The following is a 26,192-nucleotide window of genomic DNA, read 5'->3' on the forward strand; positions in this document are numbered from 1 at the left end:
CACCGCTAACGGGGGGGATGGATCGCAGCTGCGGGCAGGTGAGACCCGCGGGCAGCGCCCTGCCCCTGCACGGGCATCCCCAGCCAGCGCCGCCCGCCGCAATGGTTTCTGTAAATTCACCCAAGTGGTGGCTGTGCCGGTTTTGGTTATGTCTGAAGTGTGTTCCTGCTGAGCCCCGTCGGCGTGGCGAGCAGCGCTGGCGCGGGGGCAGTTGCAGCTCAGGCTCCCTCCTGGAGACTCCGACCCCGCAGCTTTACGGTTCGGTCTGACAACAAGCAACGAAGCGAAGCAAACTCATAAATTAGGGAATAAGTCAGCAAGAGGCGTAAAATCCGTACTCGTTTTCGTTACAGTGCGTACGGGGAGCTGTTAGACCTTCATAACTCACGCTCTGCAGGTACTGCAGAAAGCTGAGGTGCAAAGCCAAATTTCCGTCGGTGGGAGGGGGCCCTTTCCGGGCGTAATTTTTGTTGAGCTGGAGTCATGTCTGGGAGCAGTTGGGCTGCATGGCTGCAGGAACGTAGGAAAAACCTGGCGTTAGGTTGCGGTGAATGTGTGTCGTCGTGAGCAGGAGGGCTGGCTGTGCGGGGAGAGGTGGGCGAGAAGGGACCGTCCCTGCCCTGGGGCAGGGGAGGGAGAGGTGGCAATCGCTCCTAAAATAGCGGGAGTGAGCCTTTCTTCATCTCATTTTTCCCGGGTAGCCGCGCTTACCGCGCGGTGGTTGGGATGCGCTGGAATCATTGCCTCGCTGATGAGGTCACCTGCTAGGTGTTCACCTGTCCCTTGGGAAACCTCCCCGGCAGTCAGGGCACTTTTGGGATACCTGTCAAGCCAGCGCAAGGGAAGAGAGCTGTAGCTGGCTCTGACCTTGCCACTGTACAAGCTAAGAACACACAGCGCTGACTGTTCTTCCTCTGAAATGCACATCAAACTTTTATGCAAGCCTCGAGCGCAGCAAGTAGGGGACAGCTGGGATCTACTTGGACAAGAGCAAGGCATGGTCACCTCTGGGTGGAGGGGCGGTGCTGGAGGGGCGGGGCAGGCACCGCCCTTCCCAGGAGACCCTCCCCGCTCTGTGGGTGCAGCCCAGAGAGAAAACCCTGTGCCAGGCAGCGGCGCGCGCCGAGTGAAAGGCCCTGAGCTGTTCAGTGTATCATGGTATAGCAGAATAGAGAAATCGCTGTACATTAAATACTGTGGCGCGGCAAAGCTGTTTTTTAAAGGCGCCCATTACGCCTCTGTCAGAGGTGTCAGAGCAGTGCCGCTGCTCTGCCATCAGCACGCACGCCGCTTTGTTTGGAAGTGCAAGAAGTGCCTGACGCATGTTGTATTAACGCACCGGCGTAGCCAGCGTGCCGCCTTAGACGTCCTCGCTGCTTTCCAACCTGTGCGCTCGCTTCTTCTCTGTCTGGGCACTGCGTATGTTCAAGCGCCCCTTTTTTTCCCTACCTGTCCATCTTTAATCTTTCAGCATTAAATCTGGCATTCAGATCTGTTCTGAAAACCTCTGCAATTTCTGTAGGGTTGTTCTCTGATAACTGCAGAACTTGTATGAAGCGTGTTTGAAGCCGGTGCGGGAGCAGCAGTGGGAGAGGGCAGGGTTGGGAAGGGGTGTTTGGGAGAGGCATCCCCTTACCCTCCTGCTGACCAGAGAGCGGAGGTTTGGGCTGACGGTTGCCTTGCACAGCTCTCCTTCTCCCCATCTCTCAGGATTTTCAAAAAGCCTCTTGCCTGTGTCCCCAACTTCCCCTCCCTTAGCTGAATCACAGCACTCCTCTTTGCAAGGTGCAGAGGGGCTGAGGTTTCCCCCGGCCCCAGTTGAAACCATCGCTAACGTCCCGCGCCAGCTCGCTTTCTGCAGCACTCAGCACCCTAAAAGGAGAGCTGATCTGAAAACAGCGGTGCTGAAGATGCTGGTATTAGAGCAGCTGGTGCTTGTCCTGACAGAGGGGTGCAGGGACTGATCCTGGGGTGCCAGGACCCCCCAGTCCCTCACTGTCACGGTGGAGGCTGGGACGGCGGTGCCCGGCGACAGCACATGGCAGCCCTGCTCCAAAGTCTCAGCCCGGCACGGCACAGCGCGCCCAAGAGCTGGGTGCCCCTGCCTGGCCAGGGCCAGCCCTGCCCGCCCTCGTGCCGGCGGGCCGCAGGGTCTGGCTGTTACGTGGTACGTATTTGTACCTTTAATCCGGTTAAATGCTGACGCGGGGGTAGGAAGGTCACTCCTACGGTACCGGTGTCATGGCAGGTGGCAGCAATTGCGGCTGTCTCCCGCTCAGCGGCGCAGGCTGCTGGCTTCGCTGTGGGTTGGCTTGGCCGGTTGGGTGCAGAGTTGCGTTGTCTCCTGCCCTGCCGTCCCAGTAGTCGTCGGGCTTTCCTGGGGCTGGCTGCTGCACCACAGGCCGTGGGGCATTTCTCCTTCTCCTGATGCCCCGCGCTGAGCGCCCCAAACCCACGTCGGTCTCGACTGAGGCGTAAGGCGCCGTACTAAAAAAAGACTTTTGCTTTGATTTGTAACGTCGGGCTTGTCCCGGACACCGAGCTGCTCTTGGCCCTGTCTGCGCGGGTGGCGTTCAGGCTCACAAAGCCAGGGGAGCTGCTGTACCGCCTGGCTGCGGTGCCGGGCTGCCTGCCTCCATCCCACCGCCCTGCTCCTCTCTTGGGCTCGGGGGCCCCGCGGCGTGCGGGGAAGTTACTCAGCATCCCGCAGCCCTCGGCCTTTTGCTCCCTGGGTTTTGTTTTTTGGGTGGGTTTTTTTGATGAGACCTTTGCTCCCACTGCCCGGGCTGGGGGATGCCGGCAGAGGAGGGCCGGGCGCTCTTCCCAGCCGTGCCGGCGGCCGTGCGTCGCTGGTGGATTTCTCTTCCCTTTCGCTGTGACCTGCGAACGTCGGAGCAGGCGCTCTGCCAATTTTGTGATCTGCTGCCTGCTTCAAAATGGAGGCAGGAAGGTATCCATTTTCATCAAGGAGATGACAGTGCTTCAGTCTTCCTGACCATCTGGAGAGAGGCACCTCCAGCGCAGAAACAAAGCGCGGAGGAATATAGAGAGCATATAGGCAGAGGGAATAAATTGCACTGTAAATAATAAATTACGCTTATCAGCCCAGACTGGTTTTGGGGGATTTTTTTGGTTGTGTTTTGTTTTTAAATGCTGTCCTGGTTGAACTAAACTGAAGCAAGAAATACAACCGATATTTTCTAAAAGGCAAGTTGGAGAAAGCTCTGGTGTATCAGTAAACAAATATAAGTAAATGAGTGTTTTGGCACACGTACTAAGTTTATTGCACAGACAAATACAATAAGTCCTAAGAAAGGAGGAGTTTTTCCCCTGATGTGTACACATGCTGTGTTGGTGGTCTTGCGTAGATCCAGGTTTTTAATAGTCCTTTCAAGCTTCTCTGGAAAGAGCTTGATCCATGGGAATTTAATATCCCAAGATATGTTTGTAATTTTCAGTGTTCTTGATAATGCTGTTTTTATAAATTTCATTTTTTTTTAGTTTGGGAAATAAAGTTTTTTACTTCCTTGCAGTGTTCTCAGTTTTGTTCTTAAGTGGGTGAAGTCTGTACGCTTTCATACAAGAAAATCAGCATTGTTTCAAGTTCCTGTTTATTTTAAGCTCCGTAATGCTCTAGGAAGAACATATGTACATCTGTTTGTTCATTTTATTTACAGAAATACATAGTTTGACAAATACCTTGCAAATATCCTTGTTTAAAGCTGGAAAATGTCAGGCTGGAGTTTCTTTTGAAGCTTAAAATTTATTTTCCAGTCACACATCTACTGAGGTTTTTGTGTTCTGAGAGAAGAGTTATGTGGTGTTGTGAACTGATTTATACTGAGCAAGGTAAAAACTCAATATTTCTTTCCTGCTTCCTGCTAAAGGCATACTAAATTAGTCTTTTTTCCTTAGGTTTATGCCCCGTCAGCAAGCACTGCCGACTACAATAGGGATTCACCAGGTTATCCATCCTCAAAACCAGCAGCCAGCACTTTTCCTAGCTCCTTCTTCATGCAAGGTAAGACGCGGCTTTCAAAAGGAAATCTATTTTGCATACATTTTCTGTGTTTGTATTTTGGTTTATACGTAGTCGAGACACACTGGAATATCATCTCGTGGTCTGTAACATTACCATTAAAATGAAGACCTGTACGTCTTCGTTTGACCATTATGCCTCTGCACATCTTGTTTTGATCCTGCAGCGAAGCAGCATAATGAATAACTTGCCAGCTTCTTGTCATCTGAGGTTCTTGAAGCATTTTTTTCCAGCGTGTGCATGCACACATATATTATGTATATACTAAATGCACATAAATTTGTGCATGTACTTTGTGCATTGTTGTTTTATGTTAATGAGAAAGATTTTGTCTTATGTAAAGTGTGCAGTGCTACAAGTATGTCTGTTTGCGTGCGTATGGAACTAGAGCAACCTTTTTACAGTGAAGCCGTTTCTCTCATTTGAGGATGGGTTAATAGTTTTCATGTACTCACTGCTACCGTGTTGTATTTCTCGCAACGATTACGTGCAAGTACAATGAAACTCAGTATAACTTAGTAAATAAGATTCCTAGGGTTTGGGAAGATCCACACACAATTTGAGTACTCATCTTTTGCCAAAATAATTAGCTTTTAAACACTTCTACATATACTCTGCTTTAGGCTAAGTAAAGGGTAAGTAAATCTGTTTAATTCAGCAGGACTGCTAGGCTAAAGTATTTGCAGGGCAAGGGATTGGTTTTTATTCTGTACACATGTATATACACTTTCTGATTCCCACCCTTAGGAAAAAAAAAGCAACGACCCACTTTTGTGTCCCCACCACCTGAAGGTCATGGGCGCTGCGCAGCGTCCCCGGGGATGGCTCAGCTCCCTGTCTCAGGGTGACCGGGCCATCTCCTGCGGAGCTCTGCCCCGTCTCCGGCCCTTCATTCGAGGATGCGCCTGTCTGGGTTTCCGTTAGGCAGCTGCTGCGTGAGGACGAGCTGGCCACCTGCGGAGGAGCAGCGGCAGGCAGGACCGGCAGGGATGCGGGCGGGAAGGACCGCTGGGCCCTCCTGTCCCTGGTCCGGGGCTCAAGCGCTGCGAGCAGGGGTTCTGCTGGTCCTCCACCAGCCCTGGTGGGTCCTCGTGGGAGGGAAGAGGACATCGTTCAAAGCACTTGACCCCCTTGGTCACCTCCTGTGGTGGGGGATCTGCATCTGGACCATTTCCCGAGCAGTGGGAAGTATAGACCATGACTGAAAAGAAAGCGGTGCTCTTGGCTTAAAACATGAATAAATACCGCCCAAAGAGCAACCTGCTATGAAACTCCTATGGAGTTATAAAGCTGGGGATTAATAGACTTCTAATGATATCAAATATTTACCCTTTGTAGTTCCTAGCCATTCTGCGGTTTTAAATGATATCTTCTCGCAGATTTGCAGTGAAGACATAAATCTCAGTTAAATGACTGTTCAAACAGCCATGGGAAGGTGATGCTGGAAGTGCTGCTGCTGCCGGGGTGTTTGAAGTGTATAAATAAGGCAGGGCTGTAGGTGAGACATAATAATTTTTTATTAGACCAATTCCTGTAGTTTGAAAAAGCCGACAACTTTTCCAGCCCACATGCCCGTCTTTCAGGTCTGCTGATCATGATGAAAAGTTACCTTTTTTTTCTTTTTCTTGTTAACGCATTGGCATTCTTCCAGTAGAAAATACATTTCACTGCATTATTATAATTCCATTTCAGCATGTCTAGTTAAATGCAAAATACGCAACCAACTATTTTACTTAACAAAATTTGGGGAGCCCTTTTTATACTCTTCAGTGCACATTGTACCTCGGCAGTGAACTGGCCTGAAGGATGAACGCTGTGCTTAGGAGATGCAGAGAGACACGCTGTGAAATCCCTAAAAGGAGAAACCATACAAGTGGTGCTACTCTCTTTTTAAACAAACAAAAAAAAGCAACAACAAACATCTCAGAAAATTTTCTGGATGTGGGAACATTCAAAGTTCAGGAATTGTCTGATCCATTTACCAAGTCGAGGCCTCTCCAAAGCTCGTTAGCCCATCCTCATTCTGTAGGCTTCAGTGTATTTCGTTTCAATGTTCAGACTTTTGTCTCTGATGAAATTTGTTATAACGGAGTTTATGTACTTGAGTTTATGGTACCAGAGCAGGAATAAAGCAGCAGGAAACTTTCGAGCCGAAGTGATGTGATTGTAATGAAGCATTGAGGGATGACACGAATATTCACCGTTGCTCAGTCCAGCTTCATTTTTATTGAAGTACATGGCTTTATGCGAAAGCGGCGTAGCCCTGTGCCCCGTTAGGGTCGTTAGGATGGAGTTTGCAGAGGCACAAAGCCGTCGGCCAGCGGTGTTCCCCTCCTGTGTTACAGATGGCCATCACAGCAGCGACCCGTGGAGCTCCTCCAGCGGGATGAACCAGCCCGGGTACGGGGGCATGCTGGGCAACTCTTCTCACATCCCCCAGTCCAGCAGCTACTGCAGCCTGCACCCGCACGACCGCTTGGTAAGGCGCGGGCGCGGGGGTTGCACGGCGGGGGGGCACGGCTTGCGGCGGGCGGCACGTCGCAGCGACCCGCTCGCGGCACGGACACGTCTTCAAGTTGCGCCGCTAAAACGTTCTCCGCGCGCCGTTGTGAGTTCCCAACTCTGCAAAAACGAGAAATCTCAGAAAGCTTTGCCGTAGAGATTTTTATTCAGGCTCTGCTGAGGGAAGGAAAGGTTGAAGCTGGAGGGCAGCGCAGCCTGGGAAGCTCTCGGGAGCGGAGGTGGCTGCCTCTGCCTTCGGGAGGGCGGCGGTTAGCTCCTGCCACAGCTTCACCCTGCGTGCGGTACGTGTGTCCACTGAAGATCACCACCTCTGTACAGACTCTCCTAGTGCGACTGGGAAGGGAAAAGAGGGGGAAAAAAAAGGTCACTCAGGCTGTTCCTTCAGCCGAGGTCGCGAGAAGAGGGTTGAGCCCATGTTTGTACCCTCCGCTTGTCTTGTGGCCGCCAGCCTGCCGATGAGCTGCAACGCCTGTGCTTTTTGGTGTTTATCATTTATGGCAGCCAGTGTCCTTTGCTGGTCTGAGTTTACAGATAACTATCTAGCATCAATTTTCTGCTTTAAAAAAGGGAGTTTTTTTATTTTCTCCGGTACATCCTGATCTCTCGCAGGAGGAAGTTGCTGGGACCGATTCCATCTATTGTATTGGAATAGAATAAAATTGGAATTAAATCTGGTCTGAGTACATCTTAGAGGATATTCACCTAATATCACGACTGAATTGATTACGTAGAAATAACACTGGATTGCATCAATTCAGTTTTTTTGGGCTTGTTTTGTTTTTAAACAGCTAAAGTGAAGTAATTTTTCTCAAAATGTGTGAAACATCACAAGTAATGTTTTTCTGTTCTGTACCTCTACTTTTCATTCTTGAAGACCATTAAAAGGGAAGAGTAATGAGGAGTACTGGTTTTAAGGGAGGAATGAGTCCGTTGCTGTAAAGTCTTGCAGAACCATCTTTTGGGGAATAAGAATAATTAAACTCACTCTTGCAAACTGAAAATTAATTTGCAAAACAAATCTTTAAAGTCTCACATTTAATGAGGTTAGCACACTGCTATGTAAAATTAATAGGAAGTCAAAAGCAAAAGAAATTGCCTCAAAAACTGCTTAATCATGTCCTTATAAAAGGCGTAATTAAGGACTAAGCAAACTTAACGTTGCTCTGAAGTGACAAGCATATATAATAAAAATTGAGCATAACTTTTAAAACCCAATTTAATCTAATTTGTTATCTACACTGGTACTCATTCATCAGAATTAGGTGGCTTTTCATGATATCAGCTCAGGGTAGAGGTAAGACAGCTGAATGCCTTCATGGGGCAAGTCTGCAAACATTTTTGTATTTAATATTTAAATATTTTAGTTTACCTTGATTCTGAATTTCTTGGTTTTGTATCATGTAGGGGTTTTATGAAGGGTTAAAATATTTCTGCAATGTAAATAGGTAGGGATATTCCACCTAAACTCCCCAAAATGTTTTTCTATGTGGGTATTATTATATTTATCCTGAATTTCAGAGGTGGTGAGGACCACTGATACCAGTTTGAGTTGCAGGTGTTCAGTGCTGATGATGCTCATATTAATCATTTATTATGTATGGACTGGCAGAGCCTTCTATATTTCAGGTGGCACTGGGACAGAAGGCAGGCAGTGATACTTTAAATAAACTGTGTAATTTCGGCTGGAGCATCAGTGGGAGGTCAGCAGTTTGTGGTCAGCTAGAGCATCCATGAGTGGTCAGCTTGTCGAGGAAAGTTTGAGTGATTTCAGTTCAGTTCCCTGCAAAGGTCCTTAACTTCTCAGTGACCTGTAGAGAAAATACGTATAGCAAAAGAAAGAAAGAAGAGCTGTTGTTTATTATTTTTACTTTCTAGGCATATCGGTGATTTTCTAAACAGATGCACTGAATACAGAGGACAGTTCTCCACTAAGCTATATTCAGATCCCATGTTTTTCCTAAAGTGTTTGGCAATAGTGGTTTGACGTCTCCCCCCGTGAAATGAGAAAATCCCAAACCAGCACTTGGATACGTGTTGTGGAACAGCCGTTTAGCAGGGGAGATGGAGTCACTCGTGTTCAGACCGTTGACCTAAGCACTCCTCGTTTCTCCATCACATGAGAAATGCTGTTCAGCTGTGCCATTCCAGCCAGTCGGGTTTGGGGCTGAAGTCCTGGAGTGGTTTATAATGAGTCAAAGCCTGAAAATGTTACTCAGACCTCAGTCACAGTTGATGGTCATTTTTCCATGGATAAGAAAAATAGGTTTGGGCTATGTTGTTTACATTCTTTGAGGTAACTTTCAAGTATTCAGTTACTTGGCACTTAATTACAAGAAATCCTGTGAAAGTAATTAAATAGTACAAATGAAGGGAAGGATGTTTTCAGCCAGCTTACTCTGCACCACCCAGGGAGGCAGAGGGCACAGAGATGATCTGGCACTAACGTCAGTGCCGTGATCCTGGGCCAGGGACTGCCGTGCGTCTCCAGCTACCCCTGTTTCTGAGGAGGCTTTGTACCAGAGTCTCCAAAACCTAGAGGTCTTCTGCAGGACGACTTCCCTGCTGGGGGCAATGCTGTGATAGAGAGAAAAGCTGGGCATGTTCTAGGACCTGTCTGCACACAGTGTCTTACACTGGTCAAGAAAAGACTGTTCAACAGTGACAAACGGCACTAATGTAAGCCAGGTTTATAGTAATGCAAATTCAGCAAAACATTTGACCACAGCAGTGTTGTGTCACAGTGAGGAAGGTTTGTGTGGATCCAGCCATATAGCTACAAAAGTCTTCTGTGTGCTGTCCAGACGCTTGTCCCACACTTGTTTGGAGAACTTGATCTGTCGCATTTTCGATTGTCTGTCGCACAGGCACTGCAATGGCAGGGAAAATCGATCCAGTTGATTACCTGGGGTGCGGGTGGTTTTCCTTATGGCATGTTTTGTAATACCAGCCACACACATCTTGTAGTCAGATCTTGGTTTTGATGCCAAAAGCAGTGTGGGGTTTCTGCCACTTCCCTTGGAAGGCTTCTCCTCCAGCCAATAGCTGTCGCTGTCGGAAAGGTTTGCTTGGTACATCACCTAACGTTTCTTCCTTAATTTCTTCTCATTACACCTCTATGGTACCATCATCAGTTATGAGGATAACTGATGGATATTTATCCATATCAGATAGGTGTATGCTATGTCTCCTCCAGAAGATGTCAAGCTAGGGTAGAAAAATACGCTCCCTGCTTAGTCTTAGGGCAGCATTCTGCTTTTCTCGGTTGGGTGAAGTACGGCAGCACTTGGGACGGGCAGTGAGCAGCCTGCTGCCTTCCGTGTTCTCAATAGTTAAAATATTTCCTTTTTTTTATCCTTTTTGCCACAGAGCTACCCATCACACTCCTCAGCAGACATCAATTCCAGTCTTCCTCCGATGTCCACCTTCCACCGCAGTGGCACAAATCATTACAGCGCGTCCTCTTGCACACCCCCTGCCAACGGGACGGACAGTATCATGGGTGAGTTGGGGTCGGGCACTGCGGCTGCCGCCCGAGGCTCCCCCTTTCCCTCCTGTCTCCACTCGCATCTGCTTCAGTGCACCGTGCTAGCGCCGAAGGGCTGAAATCAAGGCGGAGGGTTATTTGATGGTATATCCCAGTGTGCGGAAGGACTAGCTTCTTGGTTCAGCAGGTGCAGAGAGATAGCAAGAATTTCATGGAAATAAGTACATCAGAGTTGACCTTTGCCTTCTTTGCTTATGCATTTCACTACTACTACTTCTTTTTGTGAGTTAAATATCATTACAGCAAAGCGCTTTGCTCCAAAGTTTGTATGGAAGACATTGCACCTGCTAAGTGCCTGATCCCGCTCATTTTGAAGTCTGATTTTATTGTCTTTAGTGATTTAATTGCCTGCAGTGCCGTGTGAGGTGATACTTGTGTATCACGACGTTCATCCCCTTCAGTTCTTTGCTAGGTTTCCACGTGGTGGGGGGAAGCGGCGATGGCGGCGTGTCCCTATAAGGGAGAGAGCCGCCTCTGACGTTGCTGAGAGTGACTCTGTAAATTAAGAGCCTGCCTCTGTGTACTTAAATATTTGGCAAATACCGGTTCATACTTAAATACAGGAAATAAAAAAATATTGCTTTGCCTGTATCTCAAAGAGCAAATAAAGCTAATTAAATAATTGGTAAATAGGGAACACATCGCTGGACACATGTTTCGGATTACACACGTGATTCTGTATTGAATGACTGCGAGCAGGACTAATGCAGTAAGAATGGAGGGTGGGTTCAAACATTAACACATGGGCATCATATTTTTCAGGGTCTCTGAACAAAGAAGAAACTAAATACAGTCTCTTCTTAATTTGTCACTGTCTGAGAAAAATGTATCCCATTTCAGGATAGCATTTCTGTGCTCAATCTTGCCATTCCATTGAGAGTTCTTCCTTTACAACATATTGCTGCTTCTGTGCGCGTGACATAGGAAAATCACTCTCTCTTTCTCCCTCAAAATAAGTGTAATAGAGTCAAATTTAACTCACCCGTCTTTACACCAGTTATGCAGAAACCTTACAGGTAACATTCAGGGATGGAAAATCTTGCAGAGGGACATAACAGGTAGGAGTGTGAATGCAGTCTCCTGCCCCTGCGCCTCTGGGAGCCACCCAGAAAAGTGCTTAAATTTCCCATGTAAAAAATGCATCCAGATTTTCATCTGGATTCATCTCCTGAAAAACCCAGTGTGTGAATCAGAAGAGCAACAATACAAAGATTCAGATTTTTTTAGCAGCTGTAAATATTCAGCAAGTAGTACTGTTGAGCTATGTCTGAACCGAGGGCTGCAAAAGTATTTCTTGGATCTCGATGCAAGTCCTATTCTCCTCCTCTGAACCTCCCCTGAAGTCTGGGCACGCACTGTCTTTTCCCTGATTTTCCCAAGAAAGCCGCTGGAGCTGGTCCAGCCGGGAGCTGATGCGCTTCCATCCCGGTCCCCGGGCGAGGTGACCGGGGAGCGCGTTGCCGTAGCCCCGCCGTGCCATCCCTGCCTGGGGACACTGGCCACAGCGAGCAGGGCTCGAGCAGGTGGGCTGCGTTCCCGATGGTCGTGCAGCAGGGAGAGAATCCCTTCAAGGGACTACAGGACCGCATTGGCGGTGGTTAATTTTATGCTAAGCGTTGGCTTTTTATTTTCAAAGGTCTGAAGCAGTGCAGTGTTTAAGCAACCAGTTATTGAGATAGAGCGCCTTTAGCATATGCTGTACGAGTCTATCGTATCCATCTGATGCATGTATTAATCCCGCTTGCTGCTTTCACTTCTAATGACATGTTGTTTGTATGACATTATGCACTGTGACATGCAGCTTTTCCAGGAGAAACATTATGTGCATTTCCCCTTGAGGCACTGGTTTCACAGTAATTTTATTACCAGAGCAGTCACATAATACTGCACTGTATATTTTACAAGAATGTTAAGCTTCCAGTTACAGGAGGGTGGTGAACTGTCGCGCAGTATAAGAAGAATATGACTTTTATCCAGCAATGTCACTTCCTCATAATTTGGGAAGATCATCAGCTGTGAATACTGAGATGGTGCAAGTTTTTCCACTCTTCTTAACATAGAAACATAATTTCCAGTCTGCTGTTTCAGAAAGCCCTATTCCATCAGAACAGCGTGAGTTTGTACTAGAATTTAAACTATAAAAAGTCTGGCTGGAATTCTCTAGTAGAAGGCTCCAGCCTATCGGTTACACTAGATGCTTTGCTAGATATAATTATACTCGCTGAGATACAGATTCCTGGAAGTTTATTCAATAATCTAAGATTTACAATCAGAATCCCACCAGAAGGATGTGAAAAGGCTGTACTTCATCATTCTGTCCCATTGCCTTCCAGTGCAGAATTGTTCTTCGCAGAAACATGCTGAGAAAGTTTTAGGAGATTAACTGTAACAATAAACACGCTCTTCAACAGAGTTAGAATCAATCCATCAAAAGGTTGCAGTCTTTCACGATGTCTTCAGTACATTAATAGTCTTGTGAGTGGGGGAATAGCTCACAAGTAAAAGCGACAGCTTTTGCGGTGCATTTTCAAGTCCTCTTTTACAGTCCTGTTCCCAAGTTATCTTTGTCTTCTGCATCATGCCAAAATTTGCTGATGCTTCGTGTCAGTGGAGACCTGCCTTCTCAAGTGGGCAAGCCAGCGTTCAGGCTCACGTGTGCGGAGTTGTATTCTCTAATAATAAATGCATTTAGGGCAGTTTGAGGAGATGAAGGCTAGCATAGGTAGGTAAGAAATGCCGTACTGCTTCAGACGGGTGGTCCATCTCGCTTAGAGTTCAGTGGCAAAACATGATCCTGGCCATTTCTGCAGCTCCTGCCCTTCGTACTGCCCCAGCACCCAGGGCTGTCATCTTAGTGAGGTTGGAGGGGACATCCCTGCCTGGTTCTTCAAGCACCTATTTATGGACCTGTTGCCCACGCAGTTGTCTAATCCCCTTTGAACCTGCTGAAGCTGTCTGCTTGCATGGCTTCCCCTGCCTGCAGGCTCGCTACCTGCTGTGTGGATATGGACTTCACTTACCTGTTTTGATTTCTTTTCCTGGAAGTTTCATTGAGTGGTCCCTTGGTCTTAACCTCAAACCTTTGTCCACCATCAATTAATTACTTGCAACCTTTCTTGAAGTCTGGATTTGGCTACTTCATTCAATTAAAGCCCATTGCAGACTTGGATAAACTGTGCCCTTCCAGATTTGGGGGAGTTTCATGGCGTTCCTTGCGCCAGGTTGTTCAGTGTTTTGCATAAGAACTTGAAAACATCTGTCCTTGTACAGACCCAAAGCTCATCTATGCGACAGTCCTGTCTCCAGCAAAGACTCTAAGCATTTCCCTAGGAGGAATATAAAAGCAAAGCAAGCATATATGATATTTTCCCAGTCGTTCCAGTACTGGGTGAGTATTTAGGAAGCTTGAGTTCATTCTTCTCCACGAAGTGACCCAGCCTTTCCTGGAGGCTTGGCCTGGCACAGTGACGTTACACTTACGTTTGTGAAATGGTGCTCCTCCTCTTTCATTTTGACTCTGCTCCCTCAAGACCCGATGTAGTCCTCCCTCCATCTCATGTTGCCCTAAGCACAGATGATAGCCTTTCTGCCCTGTTGTTTGGGCTTATGTAGCCTGCGTCATACCCCACTGTGGTGATCCCTTTTCCAAGCTGGAGAATCCACATTTATTGAGTTCGTCCTCTAAATGAACCACCCTCTGCTTTTTCTGACTTCTCTTCACTTCTTCTGTTCTGTAGACCTTGATGCTCTTTCTTGATGGACTTGCCAGATCTTTGCTCCGTATCCAAAACAGAGGTGTGTCGTGAATTCATAGTGGGACATAATGGGCTTCTGGGTTGTCTCTGCTCTTTGCCCAGTCCTTGCTCATTATTGGGGTTTTCTTGGGGGGCAGCGAGGGGCTGGTTCTGCTGCTTAACCATCAGCTCAGGTTGTCAGCTAATTAGTCACTGTAGCTCTAGGTTTTCTCCTCTTTCTGGACTGCCTGTTAGGTAACGGAGAGCCTGCTTGTGTGTGTTTATAGCATAAGGCTTTTTTCCCCCGTGTTTGTTGCCTGGCGTTTCTTGTGCATGTATGGCATTTATTGCCCAGCAAGTTAGTGTTACAAGAGCTGCTCTTTACACATAACATTAGATGTTATTTTCCTGAATCAGGATCTTGCCACACGTCGCAACCTCGGCGTATGCCACGTCTTTTCCAGGCCATGTATGAGTATGTTGAACAGTACAGAACTGCACAACTGGGGATTTGCTGGTAATACTCCTCCCTTATAAAGCTAACTATTGATTCCTGCTCTTGTAGTCTCTCTCTTAATCAGTTCTTAATCTGCAAGAATATCCTCACTTCCCTGTTATCTGAAGGCAGTTTAGTTTCTTTAAGAGCCTTCGGGAGGTGGCTTTGTTGAAAGCTGAGGGTACAAATGCGTGATATTACTGGATCTCCTGCATCAATGTGTTCATCATGGTTTTGAAAGAATTTAGATTTGCAAGACATGCTTTCCTCCAAAAAAGCAGTGTTGGTTTTGCAATGGGGTGTATTTATCCATACGGATGTTGCTCTTTGTTATCTTTCCTAATAGAGAAATCAGGTTTAAAATCTGGTGGCTCTTTGAATTCACAGAACTTCGTTTTCAGTATTGGTTTTTAATATTTTCTAACTTCTTTACTTCAGCACTAGGCTGGTCTAAGCAGTCGGTTTTACACTGCGGTTAGAAGTTAGACGATTTTGTGCGAGTTTCTTGAGAGCTCTTAGAAACATCATTTGGCTCCTCTTTTATTTTTCTTTTTATTGATTTATTTTAAAGCCTTTACATTGATGCTTCAGTTGGAGCCAATTTTTCTGACTAATTCCTTGTAAAATATCATCTGTCCCATGGCAAGGCAGATGAAAATAATCTGTTTAGCATTTCTTCTATTACCCTTTTTTTCCTTGAATTCTCCTGTTGCATCTTGGTTGTTTGCAAGTCCTACCAACTCTCCATTGTTGTCCTTATTTCCGATGGGCTTGAAAAAGCTTTTAATATTAACTTTTAAGCCATTAAAAATAGTTCTTTCAAAGTATTTTTTTGGTCTTACATGTAACTTGCATTAAATATTTGCTTAAGATACTCCATCTTGCTCAACTCGTACATCTTATGGTTTTCTTCCAAAAGCTGAAGGGAAGTGGAGGAGCACTTGCTGGATGTGATGAAAGCCCTTTTGTTTAGGTAGGATCAATATCTTTCTGCATTCTACATTTTTTCTTGAAAACCATCTGAGGATCAGTTTTACCCAGAGGTGAAGAGCGAGTCTGAGACCCTACCGTGGTGACCCTCAAGTTATTTCAGAGTTCGTTCAGCCGGGGTTTGGCGCACTCGCCGCAGGTTACCTTGCAAATGCCCCTGCCGGGAAGATTTGTAGGGCTGCTGTGGGAGCACATCCATGGATTTCATCAGGTTGCTCTTCGGTGCAGGATGACGAATCTGATGCCAGCTGGGCTGGGCTGCAATCCTTATTAAATTACTATTCAATTTCTTCACCAAAAGGGTCGTCAAGCATTGGAACAGGCTGCCCAGGGAAGTGGTTGAGTCACGATCCCTGGAGATATTTAAAAGATGGGTAGATGTGGCACTTAGGGACATGGTTTAGCGCTGGACTTGTCAATGCTAAGTTAATGGTTGGACTTGATGATCTTAAAGGTCTTTTCCAACCTAAACAGTTCTATGATCCTATGATTCTTCCCTGCAACTCTTCCCCGCCAGCCGCTCGCGCACGAGGTGCGGGGTCTGCATCTGTCTTCACGATGCATGTCCCAGCCTAGTCCAGGTAGTTCTTGCTTTTCATATAAATTTTCTTCCATTCTGGGTGCTTTTCAGAGCTCGGATAACTATCCCGATGGTTTAAACCTGACAGTTGTAGTGCACACCGAAGCTGTCAGCTAAGCCTGTCCCTGCTCAGCCTTTGGGGCGTCAGCAACTGTATTTAAATAGTGTTTCATTGAAGCCGGTGGTAAAGTGATGGACCAACAACTGTGCGGTATTAATAGAAACAGTTGATTATATTCCATGGCCGTTCGCAGTGCAAAGCAGCACTGTACATTACCTTTCTCTGTAGCGATACCCTGGGTTATCTTTTCCTGCGTTTGAGGTCTGGTTCTTATTTCTGTAGTGCCCCGTCCCAGGATGATGTTAGTTTTGTCCCATTGCTCCCGAAATCTTTGGGCTCTTGCAGCAGATGCTCCTTGATGTGTTTCTTTTTAAGACTTCAGTTTTCTGTTCTTCCTTCAAATATGGGGTTTTCTTTAGAGACCTGCAGGTTTCAGTCATGACCCTTACATTACCAGAATGATAGCTAAAGCAAATAATAATTTACATTTAAAACCATTAGTGATGTAAGAAATAAAAACATACATTAACAAGTTAGCTGTATTTAAGTAATCCCAGTTATTTTCGGGACATGAACCCTTTCAGAAGATCTCTGTCTGCTTATGTTTAACTTAGTCTTTCATGCAGAAAGTGCCTCATTTGCCCATTTTCTCCTCTGTCCCTGAGACCCAAGCCCAGGAGCGCTGGAAGTGGGGCGGCCGGCAGCTGGGACGGAGCCTCAGCCCAGACGCGCTCCTCCCTCCGCCTCTGCCTCGGGGCTTTGCAGCCTGCAGCTCGGCTCCTTCCCCAGCTGGGGTGGTGCCCGGGGCTGGTGGTCAGTAGCCCCGATGGATGTTCTTCTCCGTGAATTTGTCTAGTTCTTTTTAAATCTATTTATATGTTTGGTCTTTGCATACCTTAAAGCAATGAGTTTCCCCATCGAACTGGATACTAGTGAAAAAAAAACACAAACCCTTTTTTGGTTTGTTTTAATGGGTGGCTTTCAGTTTTTATATGGGGAGAGCAACGAATAATGGTGCAAGCTTGCCTTCCCCGTGTTGCAAACCTCGACTGTATTGCTTTTCAAGCATCCCTTTCCCAGTGAAGCTTCCTCTTCTCTGCAAAAGGGAACTTTGCACACTGCTGCCTGTCCTCGAGGCTCTCCCTGTATGTTTTCCAGGCCTACCGCATTAATTTGTCTTCAAAGTCTTTCAGGAGAAGTTTAATACTCTGTATATCTGAAGAATTCCTTTGTTCTTAGCGGTGACTAATATAATACGTGGCCCAGCTCGGCGCTGTCAAGTTTCTAAGAGCACGTGGAGCAAGACTGTGGTCCCTGCATTTGCTTCTCCCGCAGGACCGGTATAGCTTGTCTCATTAGGAGAAACCAGCTTTCAGACAGACAAATGTAGGACTTAATTTTAGAATAATGTAGTTAGAGTCACTTAGAAAAAGGAAAAAACAATGCATGATTTACATTTAGATTCACAGTTCACTTCAGAGTGAAGTAACTGAATTTCTGGACATCTGCCTGGTATTATTCAAGTCGCAAACCTTTAGGTTGTGATTTACAACATTAAATTACCCTGATAAGTTGTATCCCTAGCTGACACCGCCTGTTCTATCTGTCTTCGCATTTCTTTATATATCTTTATACATCTTGATGCCTAATTTCAAACTGAGCTGAGATCACAAATAAGCTGTGATTGGCACATGAGCACATTTTCAAGTGTACAATAATAAAAGTTTAACTAAGAAAAGGGGAAAAAAAGGAGTAGGCAAAAGCAAACCAGACTGTACAAGTTTGTCTAACAGCATCTGGGACACCCATAGTCCTTGAGGCCCTTCCAGAGGAGTCTGCTGTAGGGGAAATGCTGAAACGTCTGAGTTACGCAGTCAGGTTAAATGTAAAGAGGCTGCATTTCTTAGATTTGATAACATGCATGTTGTACATGAGAAATAGAAGGAAAATGCTTTTCTGTGCCATTCCTTACGTTTTCCTAACTAGACCCTGCTGAAGCTGCTGCTAGGCATTTTGGGCTTAGGCAGTGATACCTCTGACAGCAGAGATATGGTAACTGCTAAGCAAGGAAGGCTGGGATGAAAAGGGCAAGGGATGGAGATTAGGAAAAGCTAAATGGAGACAGTGGGTGAGAGAAATGCTTTCAGGGTGGGAAGATGGAGGAGGTGGAGCAGAAAGGTTGCTCCGAAGGGGCATGGCAGGACATCCCTTGGACCAGGTCCCCGAAGCTCAGATTTCCCTGCTGCTGCTGTGGAGCTGCAGTGTCCACAGGCAGATCGGCTCATCTGCTTTGAGTGCTGGGCCATACACATTCAGTTATTAGTGACTGTAGGTACACCGATGGCAAAATCCAAGAGCCGTAGAATGGATCCAGCCCTGCTCCTTCCCATGCCCTGCATAATGCTGGGGTGAAACTTGGAGGAGGCTTTTTAATATTACTTTTTAATGACCAAAAAAGTGCCTGTGCTTGCACTTTGTGGTACAAACGTGGGCAATTTGGTCCCTGCCTCCTTTTCCTGGGACGCCCCGGGCTCAGACCAGGGGGTGGGCTTGCTGCTGCAGTCCTCTGGGCACGGGATCCCGTGGCCTCGTGGTGCCGAGCCTGCCGAGGGCTGCAAACTGAAGCCCTTCAAACCCCCCTGCGTTACAGGATCCTCTCCTGCCTCAGCCCTTGCGTTCCAGACATTAATCCCGGCTTTCCGGGGTGGTTACTGACTGCTTGTTTCTCATTTTCTGGCTGCCTGATTTAGGATCCTCGGAGATGAAAGCAGAAGTATTGATCACAGGCAGCCAAAGCTGCCCTTTTAGTCTGTAAATGGACATATAGATGCTGAATGCCCTAATTTTTCTTTCCTTCAGTTTCTCCTGTAACGGAGAAGTTTCAGTCCTGTCCCTCAGCATGAGAAACTGGTGGCCTGCTACACCATGCTTTTTCTTGCCCTAAATTTCGTATATAAAAGATGCAATCCCATCGCCTGAGAGATGGTGAAAAATCATTTCATTAAACGCTCGTGAAATGTTCAAGTGAAGTCAGAAGGAACCCTTTGGAAAAGTCCATGTGGAATTTAATAACGTCTTTAAAAGATGCATTGAAAAGTATACAAAGGAGCAGGATCACAGTGAATGAGGAGAAAACAAAATACCGGGTAGCTGCTTATTAATGGCACTTTGTCCTTCCCTTGCGGCGAGGGAGGCTAGGGCTGCCGGGGAGCGCGGCGAGAGCCTGGAATTAATGACTGCTCCCAGTGCGGGCGCAGGGAGAGAAGCGGGGCTGCGCCGGCGGGCTGAGCTCTGGCGTTCCCGGCTCCAGGGAGTTGTCTTTGCCGCCTTTATAATGTTCCTCTGCAGTAGTTTTTGACATTTTGTATGTGAAATACTGTCCTTATATATAAGTGCCGTAGAGCTTTTGAAGAAGAATACCCTCGTTAGAGTGGATTTGCACATCCTAGAGCACAAACTCAGCACCCTCGGACGGGCACCGGGTCTCTGCACGGGGCAGGGGAGGCAGGAGCCTTTCCCCAACCCCAGGCTTCAGCTCACTGCGGGCTTGCCTAGCTGTGCGCTTGCATATTTTCCATATCTTTGAGCATCTTCTACTATTAGAAGCCTTTTGTTCAGAAAAAGTAAAGCCATGTGGCCAAGGACTATCAAATATACAATATATTTTAAAAAAACCCGGCATGTCAAGTTTATATTTTATCTGCAAAAGCGGAGCATGAATGTGTTTGATATGTACCTTAGCAAACAAATTAATGGTAATTAAAGATTAATTTTATATAATTAGCATTAAAATGCAATTAAATTATGAGTAAGTGGACCAGGAGTAGAAGTCTATGATGTTTTACTGTCTGTTTTTACATCGAGTCTTTTGTTTTTCAGCAAACAGAGGAAGTGGGGCAGCAGGCAGCTCGCAGACTGGTGATGCGCTGGGGAAAGCACTTGCCTCTGTAAGGAAATATTTACTTTGGAATACACGTTTACCATTTTGAAAGTGTGAACTTTAATCAGAATTGGACGCCTGGAGTTTACGAAGATGAACAGCAAACGGGAGAGATCTGGTCTCAGAGGTCACCCACGTGGAGTTACTGCCAACTGAAATATTGAACAATCAGTGCAAAATGGTGTTTAAAAAGTTTTAGACGTAATTTTATGGTAGAATAGAAATGGGAAGAGGGGAAGCCTTGACCTGGTCACATTGACTGGGTGCCAAGGAGCTGTGTCTGTCAGTCTATCACACACCGCATTTCCTAGGGCGAGGGAGGTCTGAACAGAACCCAGCAGCAGGATGACTCCTGCACTACCGAGCCATCCGCAAACAGGGTTCTTTTTGAATTTGCCTTTAGATTTTCTATTTTTCATGGCAGTTTCCACCTATTCAGTTACTGTGGTTGCTGTTAAAGTCAGCAGTTACCACCTCTTACCTGGGTAGCTGGGGTACAGCGGTTTTCCAGCTCAAAGCAGGAGGAAACCCTGCTGTGCCCCAGCTATCGCTGCGGTACCAGTTGGCACAGGCTGACTTTTAATAAGGACCACTATAGTTATTTTCTGGGCAGAGTGGGTTCCATTGAGTTCTCATGAGAGTTAATTTTTTTTTGCATATTCTTCGATGCTTCATTGAAAAAGACGAAAAGTCAGACTCTAGTTTGCCTGAAATAACTGATACAGTACAGAATCCACTTTGAAGTGGTGCCCTGACAAATGGCACGGGTGGTGAGCGGGGACGCCACGGGGTGGTGGCACCCTCGCCCGGGCACGGGGCACGCGGGGGCTTTCTCGCCGGAGCAGCAGACAAGTAGTTGGAGTTTGCTGCTGCAGATTACCCGCTGTGCCAGGGTTTAACGTGCTCTGCTCCTTTTGCTTTATTTTGGCCGTTAAGGGATTTCAGCATAACAAAAAAGCAATTTTCAGGCGTGCTTTAAGGCCTTGTTCAATGACACTCATTCGTAAAGTAGTCTATGCAATGAAAATGTGTATATCTACCGTAGCAGATCCGTGTGACAGTCAGAAACCATTGCTTAATTGGCTAGTGTCTGTTCCCATCAAAAGGGGTCTGTTGTCTAGCTTCCTGCATCTAATACAGTTTTGTCTTTATAAAAATATTAATATTTGAATAAGAGGCTTTTTAACCTGTCCTGCTTTCATTTAAATGAACTGAATGCATAAGAATTCCATATTTCTTTCTGCATCAGTTTGTGATGGCTTTAGATTAATTCTGTATCATCTTTTAAAGATCTATTCTCCAGATCACACCAACAACAGCTTTTCATCAAATCCTTCAACTCCTGTTGGTTCTCCCCCTTCTCTCTCAGGTATTGTTGTTACAATTCTATTTTACTGAACGTTTCAACATATTTTTGGTAGGAGATGCCTAAATGAGCTCCGACGGTACTGGGTGTGAGACGTGCATCCAGCCGGCAGCACCAGCGGTTCCCGTATTGCTGCCCAGCAGGTGCAGGTGGCTGGTGGTCCCGCAGAGATGAGCAGAGAGGTGTCCTACACGCTGTATTTCCAGTGCAGAGAGAAGGTCGTTGCAGCTCTCAGGCAGATGCATTTACAAAAAGCAGTGGTTTTATGCATCCTTATTGCGGCTTCCTGCAGTGCCCTCGGGGTCTTGTGGCAGACGGTGTCTGCCCGGTGCAGAGCGTGTCCCGTGCCGTGGCCGTGCCCCTGTGCAGGGACACCCACGCCCTCGCGGCAGCCCTGCTCCAGGGTGGCCATGCCAGGTGCATCTCCTTGTACGTTCCCCATCCCCTCCCGGGGCTGAAGCAAAAGCCTGTTTGATCCGTAAAATATGTCTCTGGACAAACTGAGCCCCTGTGAGTCCAGTTGATCGTTTTATACTTTGTTTATAATAACTGCATATTTTAACTACACCCACTCTACTAATAAAAGCCTAAACTGAAAAGATCCAGAGGCCCAGGGTAGTTCTCATGAGCGTCAGGTGTTTTAAATGTTTACCTGAATATAACTCGGATTTCTTAAACCTTGAGACTTTTCGGCTAGAGCATTAGGCTTCTCCTCCCACGCAGCACACACTGACCCCTTGGAGAAGGCCTCTTGGCTTCCCATCCCCGCACTGAGACGAGGTCTATATCACACATAACCAAAGACCCCGGTCTCCTCTTCTTTGTGCGTGAGCCCTGGATCCTGTTAACCTCACCGGGAATCCTGAAAGGCAGCCGAGGCCGCCGTGTTTCCATAGGGCAGCGCTGGCAGAGGTGTGATCCATCCCTCGTTCTCCATGGGGCATGAGGAGCACGCCCGAGGCGGAGGGAGCTCCTGGGCTCCTGAGCCTTTAAGATGGTGCCCCAGCCTCAGAGACATAGACCTAACAGGAGCTCTGCAGTGATGAGACCCTCTTGGAAGGAGAGAAGCTCGTGCTAGCTGGCAGGCTCTGCAGGACGAGGTCCAGGAGGACACCACGTCCATCTCCATCACGCTCAGCTGCTGTGAAGGAGCACGTAACATCGGGGTGACATCCAGTCAACAAACGTCCCCACAATGCCACCCCTAGCAGGGGATGGGGGACAGAGGGACCACCTGGCCTGTCATAGCCTGGGGGGTTCCCACACCTCAGAAAAGGACTTTCTGCCCTTACTTTGCCCGGAATCGCCCTCGAAGTGCAGCACCCCGGGCACCGGGGCTGCCTTTCTCCTAGCGAGGCGCTGCCCTCCTTCCCGATGGAAGGGGCCGAGCCAAAGAGAAAAATCCCGTGCGAATTTGGCCTGCGTTGCTTTTTGCAGGCTCTGCTGGGTAAATAGGGAGAACCGAGTGTCAAAATAAATAAAAATAGGGAGTATAAGTGCATTTCAATACGAGCTGAAAGTGTTCAGCGTGCAAGACGCTTTCCCTCAAGGGTGTCAAGGGCTAGTTAAAAACTATTCTGAAGGTAAAGATTGCTGCTCATTGCTTCATTCAGTGCTGTAGCAAAACCTCAACTAAAAGCTCCATGGGGACCAGAAAAGGGAAGATTTAAGTTTTAATTAGAACTGACATAATTTTGACTTTTATGAGAAAAAAAATTTTAACTGTGGGAGCCTAAAAAAAATTGCCACGAGTTCCACCCTGGCCTATCTCAGTCCAAGCAAATGCCACTCAATGTAGACATTAAGATTAAAATCCTGATATTTCCATCTCAAATTCTTAACCCGGTTTTATGAGATCATTCAGAGGATTACTCGTTCAAAAGAGCATTATAAATTGTCTAAGCGTTGTACTATATATATAAAAGCTGTTGGGAAAATACTTGAAAAAAACTTCTTTTCCCTGTGTTTGCCTCTTTCACAAGGGCAAATTTTTCCTTAGAAAATGCTGCTGGAGACCAGGAGCCCTTTTCTTCCCGCAGCAGCAGGAACAGATTTAGAGCAGCGGATACAAACCAGAAGGTTTTCGGTCAGACCTTTGGCAGTTTCGCTGGGCCAAACCAAATAATCTGCCCAAAGAGAGCGCAAACCTTATCAGCGTATACGTGAATGTTGTGTGCGGTGCTTTTACTGACTTCTTTTTTTAAGATTTTGTAAATTTGGTGGTGGGATGACGTCATCAGTGGCACCGAGTGTGTCTGGAAGCAAGGCTAGGAGAATGGGCTAGTCTGTGCTGGGCTCGCGCAGGGGTCCAGCCGCCCCGCAGCACCCCGCGGCAGCGCTGCTTCTCCTTCACCGCCGAGACGTTTCCTTCTCCCGGAGCCTCTCGCAGCTCCAGCTGCCGAATGAATGCAGCCCTCTATGCGGAGGAGCAGCCTGGGGGAACTTTGTGGCCTGCATCTACGTGCTTTGCTACAAAATACCTTTTTTTTTTTTTTCATCCGTGTGTATTTTGGAAGTTCTCCATATGTCTGCTCTATAGTCTATCTGGAATACGGCATTTACATGTCTACAAAACTGTCCAAAAAGTTTGAAAGACATTTTTGTTTGCATAGTTCTAATGGTAATTCCAATTTTACTATTAGCAGGCACAGCTGTTTGGTCTAGAAATGGAGGTCAAGCGTCATCATCTCCCAATTATGAAGGTCCCTTACACTCTTTGGTATGTTTTGATTAGTGACCTCCTCTGCCTCAGTATTTTACTTGCTGTTCTTTCCATTTCTCATCCATTCTTCTCACACAGGTTTTCATTTCGTTAGTGACCGCTATGCCCTCGGACTTGATTTTACCACCTCTAAATTCGTATCATGGGTGCCCCGCGCTCTAGATGCGTGATGCGGTTTGAGATGCTGCTGGCCAGGGTCTCCTGTTTGACAAGGGATGCGGTGTTGAGATCTACTGAAAAGGGCGACGAGGACCACGAAAAGAGGGGAGGATGAGCAGGCAGATGGAATAGATTGAAGAGAAAATAGGAGTAGAAAGCCGTGGTGGCTGTCACGCAGGACGGAGCGTCCGTCAGTCCTGTGGAGCGAGGGAGGGAGCGCGGCCGATGCAGCAGTGATGGTCAGGAGTCCTCTCCCCAGGAAGAACCTGAGTTTGCCAGGCCGAGCTGGTCCTAAGTGCTCGCGTGGCAGAGAGGGTTAAAGGGATGTCAGTAAGATTTGTTACCTTTCCTAATAGAAAGATTAAGTAAGAGTTGGAGCTGGCCAGAAGCACGTTAGGACAGAGGAGGACCGTAGAGTCCGATGTCCTCTGTCTCTCTCTTCTCGGTTGGTTGTTGGTCTCAGTTGGAAGTCTAGGGGGTTTCACTAACGGGTGTGAAACGCCTGACATGTTGTTGGGTGTAAAATAAATAGTGCTAGAACTTTAAAGTTTCCTTAAAAAAAAGGCCATCAGATAATTCCCGAGGGCACAGTGTTTAACCCTGTTAGCACGGGGCGATGCAGCAGTCCTGTTGGCTTCGTTAGAAGTTTGCCAAAGTCAGGAATTAGCATGGACTGTTTTTTCCGCCCCGATACAGAAATCCTTCTCACGATTGACCATTTTCTAGGCTATCTGTCTTCTGGAGGTTTTTTAGTTATTTTGGTTTGTGGAGAGCAATGGGTCGGTTAAGAGACTTGCTGCAGAGATCCATAAGCTATGCCTAATTATTTTTGCAGCTCAGGTTCCCCAGTGCTTGGGGGCTGTCCTGTTGTGCTTCCCCCTTCCGTATTTTATTGAAGAGCAAAGACTTCAGGTGCCCAGGTCGCACAAGGCTTGCGCTGGGGATAGCCGAGGACAGCGGTGGGGCTTGGGGGAAGCAGAGCAGGGGGTGCAGGGGGGGTTCTGCGGGCAGTGGCTCCCGCAGGGGGTTGTTCCCAGAGCACGACATGCAGACGTGGGTCCCTCCTTTCATGGAGCAGCCTGTGGAGCAGGCAGGCTGAAGCCTCAAGGCTACTCCCTGCAGCCCATTGCTTCTCCTCGTCCTCGCCCTGCCAGCAGCACGCCTCGGGGGCTATTTTTTGGCTTAGCAGGAGCACGGTGTTGGGAGGCAGCAACTCGGGAAAGCAGCGGTCGGGGTTCTCGGAGGCCCTTCCCAGGGCTGTGGGTGGGCTGGCTTTTAGGATGGTTGGAGAAGTGGGAGGCGAGGGCCCGTCCTTCCCGGGGGCTTGGTTGTAGGGACCCCGATGGCATTGCAGCCGGGGCGGGAGGGGTGGTTCAGAGCAACCCTGCACCCCTTGCCCCCCGGGACCCCGTGGCTGCTAGTCTTTGCCATGCTGCTCACCGGCCGTAAGCTGCTCAGTTGGGGAAGAGTGTTTATTGCTGCTTTTACCAGTGATAAAGAGTGATTTCAGGATGCATAGCTGTAGGGAAGAACCCAACCAGCAGCGAGGGACTGTAGGACCTGGTAGTTTCTCTTTCTCTCTTTGTGTGTGATCCTGGGATTAGATGGGGGGAGGAAAATCCCGTCAGAGATTGATTACAATTAGAGGTATATTTATTTCTTTACTTCTACTTCTTTTTTATTTTTTTATTATTTTTTTTTTAAGTATCACTAAAACTTTTCAAAGACATAGAGGGCAACATATGTACTGTAATGATTATGTTCATGAGGAATCATTGAACCTGTTTTGCCCATGAAAATCAAAGCTGTACTCGTGTTAACCATGCTCTCTCCTTCCCCGCAACGCTACTCTAAACATTGCCATAGGGAAACAAAACCACTCCTTTCAAAAAAAAAAAAGAAAAAAAAAAAAGAAAAAAAAAAGCCAAAACCAACCAAAAAACACCAAGGGGTTGAGAAGGAAGGACTGGCTGTCAGTGACCGTGCCCCCGCGCGCCCCACGCACACCGGTGGCAGCGCCCGTGCCCGGCGCTGGGCG

At 47.2% G+C, this 26,192-nt stretch overlaps 1 protein-coding gene across 26 annotated transcripts in view; it reads left to right on the top strand.

The window, feature by feature from the left end:
• Positions 1-26,192, top strand: part of LOC142074887 (transcription factor 4) — a 236,140-nt gene that overhangs the window by 187,695 nt on the left and 22,253 nt on the right. For 13 of the 26 annotated variants that reach the window (XM_075135834.1, XM_075135829.1, XM_075135827.1 and 10 more), the window contains 6 exons: positions 3,916-4,021; positions 6,385-6,518; positions 9,929-10,061; positions 19,847-19,914; positions 21,198-21,276; positions 23,916-23,992. In XM_075135834.1, coding sequence (XP_074991935.1) covers positions 3,916-4,021; positions 6,385-6,518; positions 9,929-10,061; positions 19,847-19,914; positions 21,198-21,276; positions 23,916-23,992 — 597 coding nt within the window. The remainder of the gene's footprint in view (positions 1-3,915; positions 4,022-6,384; positions 6,519-9,928; positions 10,062-19,846; positions 19,915-21,197; positions 21,277-23,915; positions 23,993-26,192) is intronic. The other 13 variants (XM_075135836.1, XM_075135841.1, XM_075135832.1 and 10 more) reach the window with 2 other exon arrangements.

Source organism: Calonectris borealis, chromosome W (assembly GCF_964195595.1).
Source record: "Calonectris borealis chromosome W, bCalBor7.hap1.2, whole genome shotgun sequence".
NCBI lineage: Eukaryota > Metazoa > Chordata > Aves > Procellariiformes > Procellariidae > Calonectris > Calonectris borealis.